Source organism: Scyliorhinus canicula, chromosome 3, assembly GCF_902713615.1.
Source record: "Scyliorhinus canicula chromosome 3, sScyCan1.1, whole genome shotgun sequence".
Lineage (NCBI taxonomy): Eukaryota > Metazoa > Chordata > Chondrichthyes > Carcharhiniformes > Scyliorhinidae > Scyliorhinus > Scyliorhinus canicula.
In genome coordinates, this window is record NC_052148.1 from 239,498,577 (window position 1) to 239,518,085 (window position 19,509).

General features: G+C 51.4%; 1 protein-coding gene across 6 annotated transcripts in view; it reads left to right on the forward strand.

Moving 5' to 3' along the window:
* inpp4b (inositol polyphosphate-4-phosphatase type II B) overlaps window positions 1-19,509 on the forward strand; it is a 1,043,608-nt gene that overhangs the window by 640,177 nt on the left and 383,922 nt on the right. For 5 of the 6 annotated variants that reach the window (XM_038792440.1, XM_038792442.1, XM_038792441.1 and 2 more), the window contains one exon: window positions 10,812-10,891. The exons of the other annotated variant lie outside the window; for it this stretch is intronic. In XM_038792440.1, coding sequence (XP_038648368.1) covers window positions 10,812-10,891 — 80 coding nt within the window. The remainder of the gene's footprint in view (window positions 1-10,811; window positions 10,892-19,509) is intronic. 6 annotated transcript variants of the gene reach the window in all.

The window sequence follows — 19,509 nt, forward strand, 5'->3', positions numbered from 1 at the left end:
ATGTGAAAGGTCAAACAGCAGGGAAACTAACATCAGAGGATGAACTGTAGATGTGGGGGGAGGGGGAGCAAAGAGGAGCGAGGTGAAGGAAAGGTGTAATTTTCTCTTTCGTTTCAGATTCCAGCGTCCGCAGTAATTTGCTTTTATCCAGTGATTTATGGTCATCATTAGACTTTTAATTTCAGATTTTTATTGAATTCAAATTTCTCCATCTGCCATGGTGGGATTTGAATCCAGGTCCCCAGAGCATTGCCCTGGGTCACTAGTTACTAATCTAGTGACAATACCCCAACACCACTGCCTCGCCTGTTCCGGGAATTACTAGTTATGGAAACAGACGAAAGTTAGCCAGAGTGCAATGTTTTCCAAACTGTTTCCCCGGGACCCACTTTTGCCAATTGGCCGATCTTCGGGTCCCACGCCGGTTGACCATCGCAACACACAATTTTGCTCACCTTTCAATGTTACATTTCTGCTGTGGACTTCAGCTGATGATTTAAGTTCTCGTTGCATTCTTTGAAAAAAATCAAGAGATTTGTCCTCGAACTGCCATGCTTAGTCTTAAAAACGCCTTTGAGGTTTTGGGGATTTTAAACTTTCAACTGCCAGTACGTCCCTGCATATAAAACACTCGGGGCAGGATTCTCTGGTGGCTGTTGCCGAAATTACAAAACACAATCAGGCGGACAATAGATTCCGACACTAAAATCGCGTCACCTCGACAGAGGCATCAATGCGGTCCAGAACGCACGCACAATAGACACTATTTGCATATTTTTAGCGGGCCTGACCCGGCATTCTCCGGAGCCTCTGCAATACTCTGCCTCCGATGGGCCAAGTTTCCGACGGTGCGGTTCACTTGCGCTTTCAAAATAGTGAAACCGATGTGGTGGCTCCTGAGGGAGAGAGAGGGGGGACGGAAGGTGTCCAACATCGTCTTAGTTTGCTGATAGTTGTCCCGCTGGCTGGGGGGCTTTTGCCAGGGCTGAGATGGGTGGGGGGGGGGGGGGGGGGGCGTTTTGCCAGGAAGTGGGCTGTGGGGTCGGGGTGGACGGATACGGAACACCATTGCCGCAGCCGGAAAGGCAGCCATGCAGCTGCGCACACCGCTGTCACCCCACTATGAACTTAGGGCCATGGGTCGTACAGGTGTCTCCTGAGGCCACCCCCCCCCCCCCCCCCCCCCCCCCCCCCCCCCCCCCCACTAGGTGCCCTCTGGCCCCAGCTGGCACATCAGCTGTATGGGCGCACTCCAGCATAACCAGTGTCATCTTGTTGGTTGGGATGAGTGTGTGTTGGGATTGTAATGTGTATGTACGACTGCAGTTTGTCAGCCTCCCGAGTGTCACAGACCCGGCCAATCCCGCACAGTTTTTTATTGGAATCGATTGTGTTCCATGTGGTGCCCGTGCTCGCCCCGCCACAGTTGCTGAATCGATCCAAGTTCAGCACCAGTTTTGCTGTCATGAAAGTCCACGAATTCTGCATCACTGACAACACTTTGGGCGGGATTCTCCGGGCCGCGTCCGCCGGGCGACTGGATAATCCCTCCCAAGGTCAATGGAGTTCTCCTCTGTATGCGGCTTGCCCATGGCGTTCTTGCGGCGGACGGGGCAGGAGAATCCAGCCTTTAGTCTCAGAAACGGAGAATCCCGACCCCGGCTTTGCATCCTGATTTGCATTGGCACAATTAATAAAGCCATACCTCAAGGAATCATATTTATACTGTATTGTTCCAGATTTCAGCTTATTCTTAATGAGTTCTCTGTTTAAAGTATTTTTTATTCATGTTTTTAACATTTATCATTTACAAAACATAACAACACAAAATAAAATATAATAAACCCAACCCACTACCCCGTCTCCCCAATCAACCTGACCCCCCCCAAACAGTTAATGGGAACTAGCTCCCTGAAATGCAGAATAAACAAACCGCATCTATTGTTGAACCCCTCATTTGCCCCTCGTAGGGCAAACCTCACCTTCTCTAAATGCAGGAACTCCATTAGATCCGCCAGCCAAGCCGAGGCACAGGGTGGCGACGCTGACCTCCACCTTGCCTGTGAGCGATCAGCGAGGCAAAGGCCAAAACATCTGCCCCCACTCCCATCTGCAACTCCAGCAGGTGTGACACCCCAAATATGGGCCCTAGGGGACCCGAGTCCGAGTTCACATGTAAAACCGCCAACATGGTGCTGAAGAATGACCTTCAAAATATCTTCAACTTTGGGCAGGACCAGAACATATGCACGTGATTAGCTGGGCCCCATCACACCGTTCACAAATATCCTCTACCCCTCAAACAGCAGGTTCGCCCTCGACTTTGTCAAGTGCGCTCTGTTTACCACCTTTAGCTGAATTAACTCCAATGTCGCACACAAGGCATTTACCCCCCCCCCCCACAAAATCACGGACCACAATCCCTCCTCCAGCGCCATCCCCAGCTCCTCCTCCCACTTGGCCTTGACCCCCTCCAGAGACACCTAGCCATCACCGAGAGGACACCTCCCTCCAACCCCATTACCAACTACACCTCTTCTAGCAACGAGGGAGAAGGTGCTACCCAGAAAAGCTGGAAAGATCTTTTTCGCAAAGTCCCTTACCTGTATGTATCTCAAACCCCTCCCCACGCGGGAACCCAAGTGTCCTCAACTCCCCCAAACATGCGATCCGCCCTTTCAAAATCAAGTCCTTCATCTCCTTCACACCTCTTTCCTCCAATCCCCGAAACTTCACATAGATCCTCCCCGGCTCAAACCCACTATTTCCTTGGATCGGCATCAACCTCAGCCTTGCCGCTAACCTAAAGTGCTGCTGAAATTGCCTCCATAAATTCAGCGTGGCAAACGAGAGTGGCGCTATTGCCAGCGCCCACACCTCCAACTTAATGGGTTGTTCACCAGAGGCATTGGAGCTCACTGCTTTGTTCTGCCATGGACTCTCCCGATCAGCTCATGCTGGCACTGCTTTGTCCCGCTTTGTACTGTCGTGAGCAGCTCTCTCCAGCAGATTTAGTTGCAGCCCTGTTTGTGTCTCTGACCTCCTCTTCATCATTTCAAAACGATTAATTTTCAATTCTTCACTGTCTTGTTTCCTTGCTTGCTGGCAGGCACAAATTGGAGGAATCACTTCTCTATGATTTTGCACCGAAAACACAGATGTATAGGGTGCGTGATATCAGTGTACGTGCTGGGCGTGTGACCTGCTCGGTGCTGCCACTTTTAGTTTTACAAAAGAAATTTGGTTCTGGGACAGCGAGCTGAAAACAGGAGGAGGTGGTCTGCCCCACTGGATCAGGGCCTGCCCACTCCCGAGCCACCTGAGGAAGCACCCATGTGCCGGATGGCCGGCATTCTTGAATGGCAGCTGTTGGGCGCTTCTCCTGCGATCGGGAATGCCTCGACCCTCCTGACACTCATGACCGACCCCCGGGCCGTGACCCTGACTTTGAAAAACCTTGCCTTCGTGAACCACTAGGTGCGACAAGAGAATTGGAATTGAAATAGCAGGTAAGTGGGAAGGCAAAAAAAGATTTGACATCTATGGCAAGGAGGATGGAGCATATAAGTAGGGAAATTTTGCTACAACTTGATGGAACCATCAATTCACCAGACACGTGTTTCCGATATGAATCTAGGCTTTAATCGACTTAATTCAGAGCCAGCCTGTTACCCGTAGATGAACTCGTAGTGAACTCAGGCTGACTCTGGACAAGGGTATTTATATAGCTGCACTAGGGGGAGGAGTTGTGGGCGGAGCCAAGGGTGGAGCCCAGTACAAGTTCCTGAGTGCTCCCAGCGCTACTCCCCCTAGTAGTAGGATGGTGCTACTGCGCTTACAAAGACAGTATGAATTAACATATCTACCTCTATATATTACCATTCACCCCTTGCAAAAAAAATCAAGTCCGGCAGGGGTGGTGGTCTATAAAGTCAGTCTGTCCGGTGGTCGAATTGTCCGCTGTGATCTGCGGAGCACCGGGTTTGCAGCCTCTTGCAGTGGCTGGATGGGTGTTGTGTTCTGGGGTATGATGGCGGACTCCAGGGAGGGTTGTATCCGAGCTTCATACTCTCCTGGTTCGACCGGGGACTGGGGGCGCTGGGGGCTGGCCGGCGCGGGGGCGCGGAACTGGTGGAGCGAGCTCGTGGGCTCGGGAGCGCGAGGGGGCGGCAGCATGGGGTGTGGGGTGAGAGATCCTTCTGTGGGGGTAGGGGGGGCGCTGGATCCGGTGGGTGCCAGATCCCGGAGGGATACAGTGTCCTGACGGCCATCAGGGAACTTGACGAATGTGTATTGGGGGTTGGAGTGGAGCAGGTGCACCTTTTCAACAAAGGGGTTGGTTTTGTGCGCCCTGACGTGTTTTCTCAGAAGTACGGGGCCCGGCGTCCTCAGCCATGCCGGAAGTGAGACCCCCGTGGTAGTGCCCCTGGAAAAAATGAAGAGCCTCTCGTGAGGGGTCTGGTTGGTCGCCGTACACAAAAGGGACCTAACAGCGTGGAGCGCGTCTGGAAGGACTTCCTGCCACTGGGAGACTTGGAGCTTTCTGGACCGGAGGGTCAGTAGGACGGTCTTCCAGACCGTCGCGTTCTCCCTTTCCACCTGCCCGTTCCCCCTGGGGTTGTAGCTGGTAGTCCTGCTCGAGGCAATGCCCTTGTCGAGCAGGTACTCACGCAGCTCGTCGCTCATGAAGGACGAACCCCGGTCGCTGTGAACGTAGCTGGGGAAATCAAACAGGGTGAAGATGATATGCAGGGCCCTAATGACTGTGTGGGAGTTCATCTCGGGGCACGGGATAGCGAATGGGAAACGGGAGAACTCGTCTACGACGTTTAAGAAGTAAACGTTCTTTTTAGTTGAGGGGAGTGGCCCTTTGAAATCAATCGCGAGGCGTTCAAAGGGCCTAGAAGCCTTGACCAGGTGGGCCCTGTCTGGTCTATAGAAGTGCGGTTTGCACTCCGCACAGATCGGGCAGTCCTTGGTGATCGCTTTTATCTCCTCGTTGGAGCAGGTTTCGGGCCCTGATTTAGTGGGCGAGCCGGGTGACCCCCGGGTGGCAGAGGTCATTGTGGATGACTTTTAATCGGTCGATCTGCACGCTGGCGCATGTCCCGCGGGATAGGGCATCTGGAGGCTCGTTGAGCTTCCCGGGTCGATATTTGATATCGTAATTGTAGGTGGAGAGTTCGATCCTCCACCTCAGAACTTTGTCATTTTTTATTTTGCCCCTTTGCGAGTTGTCGAACATGAAGGCAACCGATCTTTGGTCGGTGATGAGGGTGAACCTCCTACCTGCGAGGTAGTGCCTCCAGTGACGGATAGCCTCCACAATGGCTTGTGCTTCTTTCTCGACTGAGGAGTGTCGGAGTTCTGAAGCGGAGAGGGTACGGGAGAAAAATGCAACTGGTCTCCCTGCCTGATTTAACGTGGCTGCAAGAGCTACCTCTGCGGCGTCGCTCTCTACCTGAAATGTGTTGGACTCATCCACCGCCCGCATGGCCGCTTTGGCGATGTCCTCCTTGATGCCGTCGAAGGCCTGGCGTGCCTCGGCTGACAGGGGAAATCGTGTGGTCCTAAAGAGTGGGCGGGCTTTGTCCGCATATTGAGGGACCCACTGGGCGTAGTAGGAAAAAATCCCAAGCACCGTTTGAGGGCCTTGGGACAATGAGTGGGAGGCAGTTCTAAGAGGGGGCGCATACGGTCCGGGTCGGGGCCCAGGACTCCGTTTTCCACGACATAGCCGAGGATGGCTAGTCTGGTTGTGCGGAAAACACATTTCTCCTTGTTGTACGTGAGGTTCAGTTTCTGTGCCTTCTGGAGAAAACGGTGGAGGTTGGCGTCGTGGTCCTGCTGGTCATAGCCGCAGATGGTGACATTGTCCAAGTACGGAAACGTGGCCCGCAGCCCGTGCTAGTCCATCATTCGGTCCATTGCTCGTTGGAACACCGAGACCCCATTAGTGACGCCGAAAGGGACCCAGAGGAAATGGAAGAGGCGGCCATCGGCCTCGAATGCCGTGTAGTGGCGGTCCTCCGAGCGGATTGGGAGCTGGTGGTATGCAGACTTCAGATCCACCGTGGAAAAGAGCCGGTACTGGGCGATCTGGTTTACCATGTCTGCAATCCTGGGAAGGGGATACGCGTCGAGGAGCGTAAATCTATTTATGGTCTGACTGTAGTCGACCACTATACGGAATTTTCCCCCGGTCTTAACGACCACCACCTGAGCTCTCCAGGGACTATTGCTGGCCTCTATAACCCCCTCACTGAGTAGCCTTCGGACCTCTGCTCTGACAAATACCCTATCCTGCAGGCTATACCGCCTGCTACGAGTGGCTACGGGTTTACAGTCCTTAGTGAGATTGGCAAAGAGAAGAGAGGGGGAATTCGTAGCGTAGCGAGGCTGCAGATCGTGAGTGGGGGCAGGGGCCCTCCGAAGCTGAGGGTGAGGCTCTTGAGGTTGCATTGGAAGTCTAGGCCTAATAAGAGTGGCGCGCAGAGTTCGGGAAAAACGTAGAGTTTAAATTTCGAGTAGCTAGCGCCTCAGATTGTGAGTGTCGCGGCGGTGCGCCCCTGGATTTGGACCGAATGGGAGCCTGAAGCGAGCAAGATAGTTTGCTGCACGGGGAAAACGGGGAGCGAACAGCGTCTTACCAGGTCTGGATGTATGAAGCTCTCCGTGCTCCCGGAGTCGAAGAGGCATGGCGTTTTGTACCCGTTGATATGGACCTCTGCCATCGAGTTTCGTAGATTCTTTGGTCGTGATTGGTCCAGGGTGACTGCGCTGAGTTGCGGGTAGTCAGATGCTCGATCAGCTGTGCTGGAGTGGCCCCGTGATGACTGCCCTCTGAGTTCATATTCGAATTCTTCCGCAGAGTTGTCCGAGCGCGGAGATGCCGATCGGGCCCGTGGGTCGCACGTGGCGGGCGGCGGGGAAGATGGCGGCCCCCATGAGTCGCACGTGGCCGGCCACGTGGTGGAGGTTTTCCAAGATGGCAGCCTACATGGCTCGCACGTGGCTGGAGGGGGCGGAGTCGGGGCATAGGCCGCAGCGTTTCGGGCCCCGCGGGCCTGCAAGTGAGGGGAGCGATTACTGCGAGTCGCTGGGGAGTTGGAAGCTGGGGCCCTTTTAGCAAGGCACACTCTTGCGTAATGGCCTCTTCGCTCGCAGCTGCTGCAGGTCGCATTGCGGGCTGGGCAGTGCTGCCGCGGGTGCTGATTCTGGCCGCAGAAATGGCAGGCTGGAGCAGCATCGTGGCTGGCTGGGGCAGCATAGTGGCTGGCTGGGGCAGCATGGTGTCTGGGCGGCCGCGTAGCACAGGCCTGGGGGATTCGCTGGTCGGGGGCCCATGATTGGGTTGCGGGGTCTGCGGGGAACGAGTTAAGGCTGCGGAAGGAGAACTCCATCGTGGTAGCAGCTTCCACAGTTGTTTCTAAGTCCTGGGCCCCCTTTTCCAGCAGTCGTTGCCGCACATAGTTAGACCTGAGGCCCGCTACAAAAACATCGCGTACCGCCAATTCCCTGTGTTCAGCCGCGGTAACCGCTTGGTAATTACAGTCATTGGACAAATTATTGAGTTCCCTTAGGAGTTCGGCAAGTGATTCGGTAGGCTTCTGGCGGCGAGTCGTGAACACATGGCGAGCGTAAACTTCATTAATGGCCTTACACACCTCCACGTGCGCAAGGCTCAGCCTGACGCAACTAAAAGTGGTACATAGAGCCCACTTAACAAGAACCCGTATGAGTAGGTTCTTCCCGGAGGTGGAAGACAGATGTGAACGGTGCCAAAGAGGCCCGGCCAACCACGCCCACATGTTCTGGTCTTGCCCCAGACTCGTGGAGTACTGGACAGCCTTCTTCGAGGTTATGTCCAAAGTGGTGGGAGTGATGGTGGAGCCATGCCCGATAGTGGCGGTCTTCGGGGTTTCAGAACAGCCAGATCTATTCCTGGGGAGGAGGGCGGACGCCCTTGCCTTTGCCTCCCTGATCGCCCGCCGTAGAATCCTGTTTGGCTGGCGGTCAGCAGCACCGCCCAGAGCTGCGGACTGGCTGTCCGACCTCTCGGAATCTCTCCAAATGGAGAAAATCAAATTTGCCATCCGAGGGTCGGACGACGGCTTCCACAGAACGTGGGAGCCATTCATGCAACTGTTCCGGGACCTATTTGTGGCCAATGTACAAGAGGAAGAATAGTCGGGGGAAGGTAGCGGGAGGGGGGGGGCTACAGGTTCGGTACGGGGGTTCGATGGCTAGCTAAGGCCCAAAACCAAACTAAATAAACATGTTGAGAGGGGGGGGGGGGGGCGGGCGCAGTTACTACTACGAAGATGCTTACCTGTAAATATGTATGTTAATTTTTGCGTGTTTGTTTTTTTTTCTCTCCCAACAATTTGTAATTTGTTCAATATAAAATATGAAAACTGAATAAAAACATTTATAAAAAAAAATTAATGGCCTTACATAAATTTTATCGTGAACTGCTAGCGCCGCAGTATTTGAACTGGCCGAGTTTAGTTGCATAGAGATTCTGTGGCTCACCCTCACGAGCAGTAGACTTAGCTTCTGATCCTCTGCCATTTTGGCTGTGCTCGCTTCTGCCAGGTAGGCCTTGAAGCACCGCATCCAGTGGGAGAAGATTTATTTAGCCTCTGCATCCAGCGTCCAGGCTTGAGGGCCGATTCCATAATCGATCTTTACTGTTCTTAAGTCGATTAAATTGATGGAACCATCAATTCACCAGACACGTGTTCCCGATATGAATCTAGGCTTTAATCGACTTACTTCAGAGCCAGCCTGTTACCCATAGATGAACTCGTAGTGAACTCAGGCTGACTCTGGACAAGGATATTTATACAGCTGCACTAGGGGGAGGAGTCGTGGGCGGAGCCAAGGGTGGAGCCCAGTACAAGTTCCTGAGTGTTCCCAGCACTACTCCCCCTAGTGGTAGGATGGCACTACTGCGCTTACAAAGGCAGTGTGAATTAACATATATACCTCTATATATTACATTCACCACACAACTCTACAAGCCATTGGTAAGACTGCACCTTGAGTGTTATGTAGTTTTGGTCTCCTTACTTAAGGAACAATATAGTTGCGTTGGAAGCAATTCAGAGAAGGTTCATTGACTACTTCATGGGACGAGGGTGTTGTCCTTGTAAGACAAGGTTGGGCAGGTTAGGCATGTTCTCATGGGCTGGAATTTTTCAGTTGTCCTCTTCAGCGGAATCATCTGGTCCCACTGGGCGAACCCCCTCCATGGGATTCCCGAAGGTGGGGTGTGTATAAAATTGGAAACCCCGTTGACAACTGTAGGACGAGTAGATCCTGTCACCAGCCAATGGCGGACTACCTCTGCAACTCTGAAATACATGGCGGGAGGTGCAAACCCCCCCCCCTCCCCCCATGGAGTTTTCGACAAATGAGAACAATCTTATGGAAATATATAAGATTTTTTCGGGAGCTTGACTGAGTAGATGCTGAAATCATACTTCCTCTCATGGGAGAACCTAGAACTTGGGACACAGTTTAAACATAAGGGATCTCCCATTTAAGATGGAGATGAGGAGGAACTTCGCCCATCAGAGAGTTGTTGATTTTAGGAACACTATTCCACAGAGAGCAGTGGGGGCTGGTTCACGTACTATATTCAAGGCTGAGTTGGATGAATTTTTGATTGACAAGGGAGTCAGAGTTACGGGACACCAGCAGGAAAGTGGCATTGAGACCACAATTTGGTCAGCCATGATCTTGCTGAATGGTGGAGCAAGCTCGATAGGCTAACCTGGTGATGTTGCCTCAGTTAGAATCATGCAAATTATCAACAAAACTGTCCTTTGAATTTGAATCTGGAGATTGGATTTTAGACATCCTTTTCAAATCCTATTTAGTTTTGGAGTTCAAAAGCAAGAATTGTAGCCGACCATTTGGGTCATAATACTACATGATGTGTACCCCTTCACTTTTGCAGAGACAGACTGAATGTCAGTTTAATTCAAGACAATGATGTATTACATGCTGTCACTGTAACATATTGCTAAGTTCTGCAAAGCCAGATCTGATAACTAATTTAGTCCTGTCATCTTTTAATGGAGATGGAAGCTCAGTGTGGACTACTGTTGCTAATGGCATAGCAATCATGATAGCTTAGCTCATTAATTTTGTGAGTATCTGTAGCATACAGATTCAGAAGGTCTGTGGTTCAATCCTGATCGTCTGCTGTTCTGAGCTAGGACAACAGAACCGGCCTTGAGAAAAATGACTAATTTCTGATCCTAAGTCCTGTTGGACGGAACGTTTATTTTTTGGGGATAGGATGAAAATCGGCAATGGCAATAATGCTCTCTACAGTTGAATAATCCGCTTGTGGCCTGCCCTTCACATGACAGGAACAGCTGGTGAGGCAAAATTGATTCCTGAGACTAAAATAAAAATGACAGTCCTCCAACTTTCCAGATAGATGACTTATAATATGAACCTAGTACCTGTCTGGACTGATATTTCCTTATTTTTTCCTGCGTCAAAATAAAATGTTAAATTTCTATTACTTGTTTACTGTTTTGCCACACAAGCTTGTATTGTGTTTAATGAAAAAAGATAGCCTGTTGTCGAGAAGAAAATTAAGCTGAGCGTTATTGATAGCAATGTCACTGATCTCCTGGCAAATTCTGCAGGATAATGGATCTATCCAGCTGTTTCCTTCTTCACTCTCACTATCTTGTAAGCTAAGACAGATTTACAGGCATTGAGATGAAGCTGTCATGCTTATGGATTTTGGAACTAATGAAGACTTTTTTTCCCCCTCTGCCTTGCAGCGAAGCTTCCTGGGCTCTGCTACATTTGCTGTTGGTGATCTGCTAAAGTCGGAGGAGCAAACATTGACTATTAACCTAAGGTATGTTCATAGATTTAAAAAAATATCTAGCTCTGGCCTCTTGTAATGTTTATAGCACATACACAAAAAGAAAATGCACAAGTTAGGCAGATATTTAATTGGCAATTTCTGAACTCTTATTCGCGCTGTGGCTTGTATTCGGCATATTCAAAGATCTGTGTGAGAAATAGAGAAAAAGAGAGCGGCAACAGTAATTTTCTGTGATGGTTTTTATAAGTTACAAGTGAAATAAGTTTGGACAGTCTCATTTTATGTCAGTGGACATGGATTCAGCAGCCCAGAACTCCCTTTCAGATTCCACATTAATTCTCATATTCTCATGCTGAAAGGCCACACGGACAGGTATTATGAGAACTCGGGGTGTCGCAAAAGTGCTTATAACAAGTTCTTCATCTGCATTTGCTGTTAAAATACACTCCAGGAACAAAGCAGATGAAGCTTTACATTTAGTTTGACACCTCTCCACAATGTATCATCTGGGAACACTAATTGCTGTCACTTGATGTGCAGAGCATAATGTCTTTTTCCAAGTATCTTTATCCCTGTGGTCAGTGTACATACAAAAAGGCTCTTTTAATAAATGCTGGATCCATAAATCCATAAATTTTATGGATGCTGCTGTATAAATTTCTTATTTGTTTAAATTTATCGGCATTTTAAAGAAAAATGCATTTTGCTTGTGAATTGTAACGACAGACACATGGGGCGGAATTTTCCACCGGCGGGATGCTCCATTCTGCCAGCAGCCTGGGGTTTCCTGATGGCGTGGAGCTGCCCCATAATGGGAAACCCCATTGACCAGCTGGCGTAACGGAGCATCCTGCCAGTGGGCTAAAACAGAAATGTGGCGTGGCGGGACGGAGAATCCGGCCCATGTCTTTTCAGTCCCTTTGATCTTACCAAGGAAAAGCCTTGTTCCATTTGAGCTTTAATTGCTGTGAGATAGTCTGATAAGGATGGCACGGTAGCACAGTGGTTAGCTTAACAGCGCCAGGTTCGATTCCCGGCTTCAGTCACTGACTGTATGGAGTCTGTACGTTCTCCCCGTATCTGTGTGGGTTTCCTCCGAGTGCTCCAGTTTCCTCCCACAAATTCTGAAAGATTGGCTGTTAGGTAATTTGGACTTTCCGAATTATCCCTCTGTGTACTCGAACAGGTGCTGGAATGTGGCAACTCGGGGATTTTCACAGTAATTTCATTGCAGTGTTAATGTAAGGTTACTTGTGACTAATAATGAACATAATTATTACTGCGCTGTTTATAGTTGTTTGCAGTTATGGGAGACTGATTACCCACGCCCCCAGTTGAACGGTTAACTGGCACTTCATCGACTTTAAATCCAGCTATCCAGCAATGATATTATGCTGGGGGTGGTCTTAATTACTTGAGGGGGGGGGGGGGCGATTTTGGCCCCTGAGTGCTAATGAGTCAGTTTGACTGGCAGCTCTCCAGCAGAATCAGAAGACCGTAGTAGTCACTGCTGGGACCACAAGCAGTGTCCAGGAATGAAGACAATATCCCTCGTACTCTAAGGTAAGTCCAGGCAATTTGGCCAGGCAGAGGTTGGAGATGCTGGAATGGGGGGCTAGTGGGATTAGTGGCGAGGGTATGCTCGGGCTTCTAGAAGGGGAAAGTACAACAGGGGAACCCTCCAAAGGAGGCAGCCTCTCTTTCTTCCTGACAGCAGCCCATGCTGTCAAATAAATGGCAGCTTGTCATTCCCTAGCCTACTCCACCTGAATGAAAAATTGGAACAAAAGAGGATTGAGGCCCTTAAGCGGCAGATAATTATCCACTTGAGGACCTCAATAAGGCAGGCTGATTGTCTGACACCCTACCCAATCCCATAATGTAGCCACAGGGTGATGTGGGCAGGGAGGTGGTAGGTTCGCCTCCGCTCATGGTTATAGAACAGTACAGCACAGAACAGGCCCTTCGGCCCTCAATGTTGTGCCGAACAATGATCACCCTACTCAAACCCACGTAACCCAACAACCCCCCCAAAACAACCTTTACTTTTTAGGACACTACGGGCAATTTGGCATAGCCAATCCACCTAACCCGCACATCTTTGGACTGTGGGAGGAAACCGGAGCACCCGGAGGAAACCCACGCACACACGGGGAGGACGTGCAGACTCCGCACAGACAGTGACCCAGCCGGGAATCGAACCTGGGACCCTGGAGCTGTGAAGCATTTATGCTAACCACCATGCTACCGTGTTGCCCTAAGGTTATGTGCACCCTTTATTCAAATACACTGGCCGAGGATCATAAAATGCAGCTGAAGAGACTTACACTGGCGGCCGTGAAGTGAATAGTTGCAGATAAGGTGGCTCCTGCCTGAGAATGAATTTTTATGGCCCTTTTCTGCCCGTTTTCAGGGCCTTCAGCTGGTAGAAAAAGCACGTGGGGGTTGGGTGGGCAAGGGTGGGGGTGGAAGAGCACTTTGGTTCAGGGGGAGGGGGTCAGTTGTCTCGGGTGGGGCCATCCTGCTACGAAGGAGGCGAGTTCAGGAAGGTGAAGTGGGGGGGGGGGGGAAGAGTTGTGGAGGAAGGAGGCGGGGAGGGGGTGTGTGTGGGGGAGGGGTTTGGTGGTGCTTGTTTTCTTCGTGGCTTGCGGAGAGGGGTGGGTTGGAGAGGTCAGATTTTGTGATTGTGTGTTGGGGAGGGGGAGTTGCTGACATTGAAGAGATTGCTGTGGAACAATTGGGTGGGGGGGTGGTGGAGGCCATCTTTTTTTAAAATATTTTTATTCGGTTTTTGACATTTCAACATTTTATACATAAAAAAAAACAATAAACAGTGCAAAATAACAAGGAGAACAACAACAAAAACAACAACACCACCCACCTAATTTCCAACCAACACCCTAAAAACTCAAAGAATTACCCCCCCCCCCCCCACCACTCCCTAGCAGCTGGCAGTAACCAACTCTTTAAAATGAAGAATAAACAAACCCCATCTCTTGTGGAACCCCACGATCGCTCCCCTCGAGGTAAACTTTACCTTCTCCAAATATAAAAACTCCATCAGATCCCCAAGCAATACCGAGGCATTGGGTGGAGACGCTGACTTCCACCCCAACAGGATCCGCCTGCGTGCAATCAGCGTGGTCAAGGCTAAAACACCTGCCCCTGCTCCCGTCAGCAGCTCTAGCACGTCTGACACCCCACATATGACCCCCAGGGGACTGGGCACCAAATCCAAGTGCAAGATCGCTGACATGGTGCTGAAAAATGACCCTCAAAATGACCCAAAAATGTACATAGAACATAGAACATAAGGTGCAGAAGGAGGCCATTCGGCCCATCGAGTCTGCAACGACCCACTTAAGCCCTCACTTCCACCCTATCCCCGTAACCCAATAACCCCCCCTAACCATTTTGGTCACTAAGGGCAATTTATCATGGCCAATCCACCTAACCTGCACGCCTTTTGGACGGTGGGAGGAAACCGGAGCACCCAGAGGAAACCCAAGCAGATACAGGGAGAGCATGCAGGCTCCGCACAGTCAGTGACCCAACGGGGAATCGAACCTGGGACCCTGGCGCTGTGAAGCCACATTGCTATCCATTTGTGCTACCATGCTGCCCGGTACATGGTTGACCGACCTCTCCTACACTGCTTGCAAGTGTTTTCCTCGCCCTCAAACAACCAGCCCATCCTCGATCTTGTCAGGTACACCGCCTTTAACTGTATTAACTCCAGCTTTGCACACGAGGTTGAGGCATTCACCCTCCGCAACATCTCACATCACAACCCGTCCTCCAATGCCACCCCCAGCTCCTCCTCCTGCTTGGCCTTAACCACCTTCAGCGATGCTATATCCTCCTCACAAACCTTCCCATAAATCGCCGAGATGACCCCCCGCCAACCCCATCACCGATAACGCCGCCTCCAACAACGAGGAGGGAGGTGTCATTGGAAAAGTTGGGAAAACCTTCCTTGCAAAGCCCCTGCACATACCCAAAGGCCTGCCCCTACGGAATCCCAAATTTCTCCGTCAACACCTCCAAACTCGCAAATCGCCCTTCCAAAAATATGTCCTTTATTTCCAGCAACCCCTGCTCCTCCCATCCCCAAAACCTAGCACTCAGCCTCGCTGGCTCAAACACAAGATTCTCTCAAATCAGCATCAGCTTCGACCCTGCCTTAACTTAAAATGCTGCTTCCATATCTTCAGCATGGCTATCACCACCGGACTATCTGAGTGTTTCCGTCCGGCAAACGGAAGTGGTGCCATTGCCAGCACCCGAAACCCAACCTCATACAAGAGCTTACCTCCATCCTCACCCACATCGTCTCCGGTTTCCCACCCCAGCTCCACATCTTCTCGCCGTTTGCCACCCATTAGTAATATTTCAGATTCAGAAGAGCCAAACTCTCCCCCCCCCCCCCACCCCTCCCCCCACCCCCAGACAGTCAGCCTCTCTGAAGCACCGTCTTCCGAATCCTCACTACAGTATCCACTGTACAAACAACAAAATCAACCATTCCACCCCCGTACTAAATTCCTTCGACAAAAAAACTGGTAAACACTGGAATAAAAATAGAAACCACGGCAAGATATTCACCTTTACCACCTGTACCCAGCCTGCCAGTGACAGGGCGATGATGTCCTACCTCACCGCATCTGCCTTAACCCTACCCACCAGGCTTATAAAATGTAATTTATGGAGCTGGACCCAGTCTCGAACCATCTGCACCCCCAGGTACCTGATGTTAGTAGCCGCCACACAAAACGGCAATCCCACCAAGTCAGGTCCCACCCCGGAGAGGAAACCAAAAAGCACTCACTCTTCTCCAAATTCAGTTTATATCCCAAAAAAGTCTCAATTCACCTGAGCAGCCTCATTATATCCCCCACCATGGGAACCAGGTTAGAAATAAACAATAGGTCATCAGCATACAGGGACACCTTATGCTCCACCCTGACTCCCACCTCACTACCCCCTCCCCTCTCAATCCCCCTCCACTCACAATCCCCCTCCACTTCTCCAAGCTCCCCAGCGCAGTGGCCAAGGTCTCTAACACCAGCACAAACAAAAGGAGGGACACGAGACACCCTTGTCTCATTCTCCTATGCAGAATATCCCGAGTTCACCTCATTTGTACAAATACATGCCTTCCATTCCTTATGTAACAATTTGACCCACACTACAAACTTAGGCCCAATCCTAAACCGCTCCAACACCGCAAACAAGCAACTCTACTCGATCAAACGCCTTCTCCGCATCCAGCGCCACCACCACTTCCAGCTTCCCCCTTTCTGGTGGGAGAGCACCACATTTAACAAACGCCGCACATTCGAGGGCAACTGCCTATCCTTTATCGTCACCAACAGCTGCGGAAGGCACTCCTCCAACCTCAGCGGCAACACTTTGGCATCAGTACGACCCACACTCCACTGGGTCCTTATCCTTTTTTAACAACAGTGAAGTGGATGCCTGTCCCATCGTTTCCGGGACCGCCCATTTAGCCACCGAGTCTTCAAACAGTTCCGCCAAGAGTGGTGCCGGCCTATCCAAGAACGTCTTATAGAATTCCACTGGGAACCCATCCGGTCCCAGTGCTTTACCCGTTTGTATCTTCCCTGTCGCCGTCCGCACCTCCTCAGTCCCCACTGACTCCTCCAACTCTGCCATCTCTGCTTTCTCCTACCCACCCACAACAAGATCACCAGGTTTCACATGAAAGTCTTGCCGTGAATCCTGTGCACCCTGCGCCACTGGTAAATTACCAGAGGAAGCAGATAGGCAATGGGCATGGCACCACTTGCACCCGTTTTTATACCCTTCTACTTGCTAACCTGCTTGTGGAGGTGGAGGAGGGTGTGTGTGTGTCTTTGCAAATTTCCACCCCATAAGTGACCTCCCTGCTATTAAAGCGTTTAAAAAAAAAACTTAAATAATGGCTTCCACAAACCGTAAACTACCTTAAATCACTCATAGTAATTCAAGATAAATACATGCAGCGCTATGTAAGAATTTCTGCTGAGTTTATATAGTCATCATGTGTGCATTGTAGGAACGGGAAGTATTAATGGAATTGTTGATAAAGATTACAAAGTTAAAAATGGGAAACATTAAAATGAATCCCACACAGGATTTAACTTCATGTCTAAAACCTGAAACTTCCTCATTTTGTCTCCAGTTCTACGTTTTCCTGTTAGTCAACATCAAAGCTTCCTTATTGAATTCGCTTTCAATTGATTCCTGATTTTTGCTTTTTTGTTTTGGGTCGAGATTTTCCAGCCCCTTCCCTGTGGCAAATTTTCCAGTGGTGGAGGCAGCCCACCATTAGCTGGCGGCAAGATCTTCCAGTTCCGCTGAAGGCAATGGCGTTTACCATGGCTTGCCGTCCATGCCATCGGTGGAACCCGCTAGCCAATGGCAGTCCACCTCATCTGCCACTGGGGATGGGGGGCGGGGGGGGGGGTGGGGGTGCGGAGTGGGTGTAAAATCACAACTTTGATGCCAACTTTATCTGATTATGCTGTGTGATCTGCCCCTCAGTCTTCTTCGCCTTTTGTGCTTTGACATTGCATCTAGGTGTCTCCCCAGGATGCACATCAGATGTAGAGGCAACCTGCTGCTTGCCCCGCCCTGTGGCCTTTGATGCCCCTGATGGGCATCCTCTGGAGGGCCTGGGCCTGGAGGATGCCGGCAGATGCCAGCAGCACAGGTCTCACTGTGCCTCCCTGTTCTGCCCGCTGACTCCAAGACATGCCGTTATCAGGAGTGGAGAGGGGAGCTTCGAGACAGCTGGAGACCACCATCACCTCCCTGTAGGGCAGTTCCAGGTTGGCCTACAGCGCTCACTCCTACCAGTCGGTGTCTGCAGGGCCCTGGGGTCACCTTGGGATGGAGGGCCAGCTAGATTGAGCTTCAGATGCCCTGCATCATCTGGCCCTGCCAGCACTGGCAGCTCCCCATTGTCTGCATCATGGTGGCGATGCCCCTCTATGTTCACCTGTGCCTTTGACACATTGCTCAGTGACTGGGACATGCTCTGGAACACCTTGGCAATGCTCGCTTGAAACCGGGACATACTCCACAGGGCCCCGGCAAGGTCCACCTGAGACTGGGACATGGCCCCCAGTGACTGGGACATTCTTTGGAACACCTTGGCAATGCCCACCTGAGACTGGGACATGCTCCGCAGTGCCCCGGCAAGGTCCACCTGTGTCAGGGACATGTCCCCCAGTGACTGGGACCTGCTGTCAAGATGCTCAGCCATGGCCGTCACTGACTGAGCAATGCCTTGGACACCATCACTCATATTGCTGACATTGTGCTCCAGGTACCCACCGCGGTCGCCACCCTAGCAGTGTTGGCCTTGGTGCTATGCATTTCCGGCACCATTTCATGCTCCTGTAGCCTTTGAGACTCCTCCAATCGGCTATGGACCCACTGGAGTGTCGCTGACATCCCCCTCTGAATTTCACGGCTGCACCCTAGTGTCTGCAACAGCTCTGGGATAACCTTATCCAGAGACTCAGCATCTGACTGGGACCCAGCAGACCTTCTACTGCTGACCCCTCTGGATGTTTCTGCCTCCGCCTCATGTGAACCAGCAACTGTATGGTGCTTGCCAACTTGTGCCCCAGAAGCCTATTCATTGCTTTGGCCCTCCGAGATGTGCATCTGTGCGCTGGTAGAGGGTGGGGGATGACAGCTATGGTGCCTCGACTGGCATCCTCGGAGTTCTCCTCCAAGGTGTTCCCTTAGAAGGCAGGGGGTCTTTGATGAGCCGGCACCATCAGATAGAGATCCTGTGGGATAATGGACAGGTGGTCAGTGAGGGAAGGATCATTATGTCTGGAATTGGCATGAACAACACACGCATGTGACATGTCATCTGGGTGGAGGCCGATGGATCCTCATCTCTTCAGCCTAGACCAAGCTTGACGTCGATCATTGATATATCCTCGTCCACCGCCACAACCTCAAGGGCCCTTTCCTCATAGAGGGTGAGGACTCTGATGTCCACCTGGGCTCATTCCCTTCTGTTGTGGGCCGAATTCTCCAGCAGGGACAATGAGAGAGCTTTGTGAGCCACACACTTCATGCATCACGGAGGGTGGGGGTAGCGTTATGCTGGGATCAAGCGTGGTACAGCCGTTGGGCATCGGTGAGGTGCGCAGATGGGTGCCAGGGTATGCTGGGGCACAGGCGGGGTATTGTGCTGGGGGAGTGGGCTGCTGCTGTGGCAACGGGGGAGGGGCAGCTTGTCAGGAAGGACCAGTACCAGGGGCCTGATGCCAATTGACCTGCGGCCCGGTGAAGGCCGTTTAGCTTCTCGCGGCACTGGTTGGCGGTCCCCTTGGTGACACACCCCGCGCTGACAATCACTGCTACTGTCTCCCAGGCAGCACCGGCTGCCTTGTGGCTGACCCTCCATCACCCTCTGGGGAACAGGATATCCTGTCTGGACTCCACCACGTCCAAGAGTCGAGCCAGGTCGGCATCACCGAAATATGGGGCTGGCTTGCATGGTGGCATTGCTGCGTGCTCTGCGTGATCGGTTTGAGAGATGTTCCCCCATTAGCAGGGAGCTGCTGAGCACGGTCTAGGCAAATAAGCTGGCGGGAGAGTCATTTCTGGCGTGAAGTCTG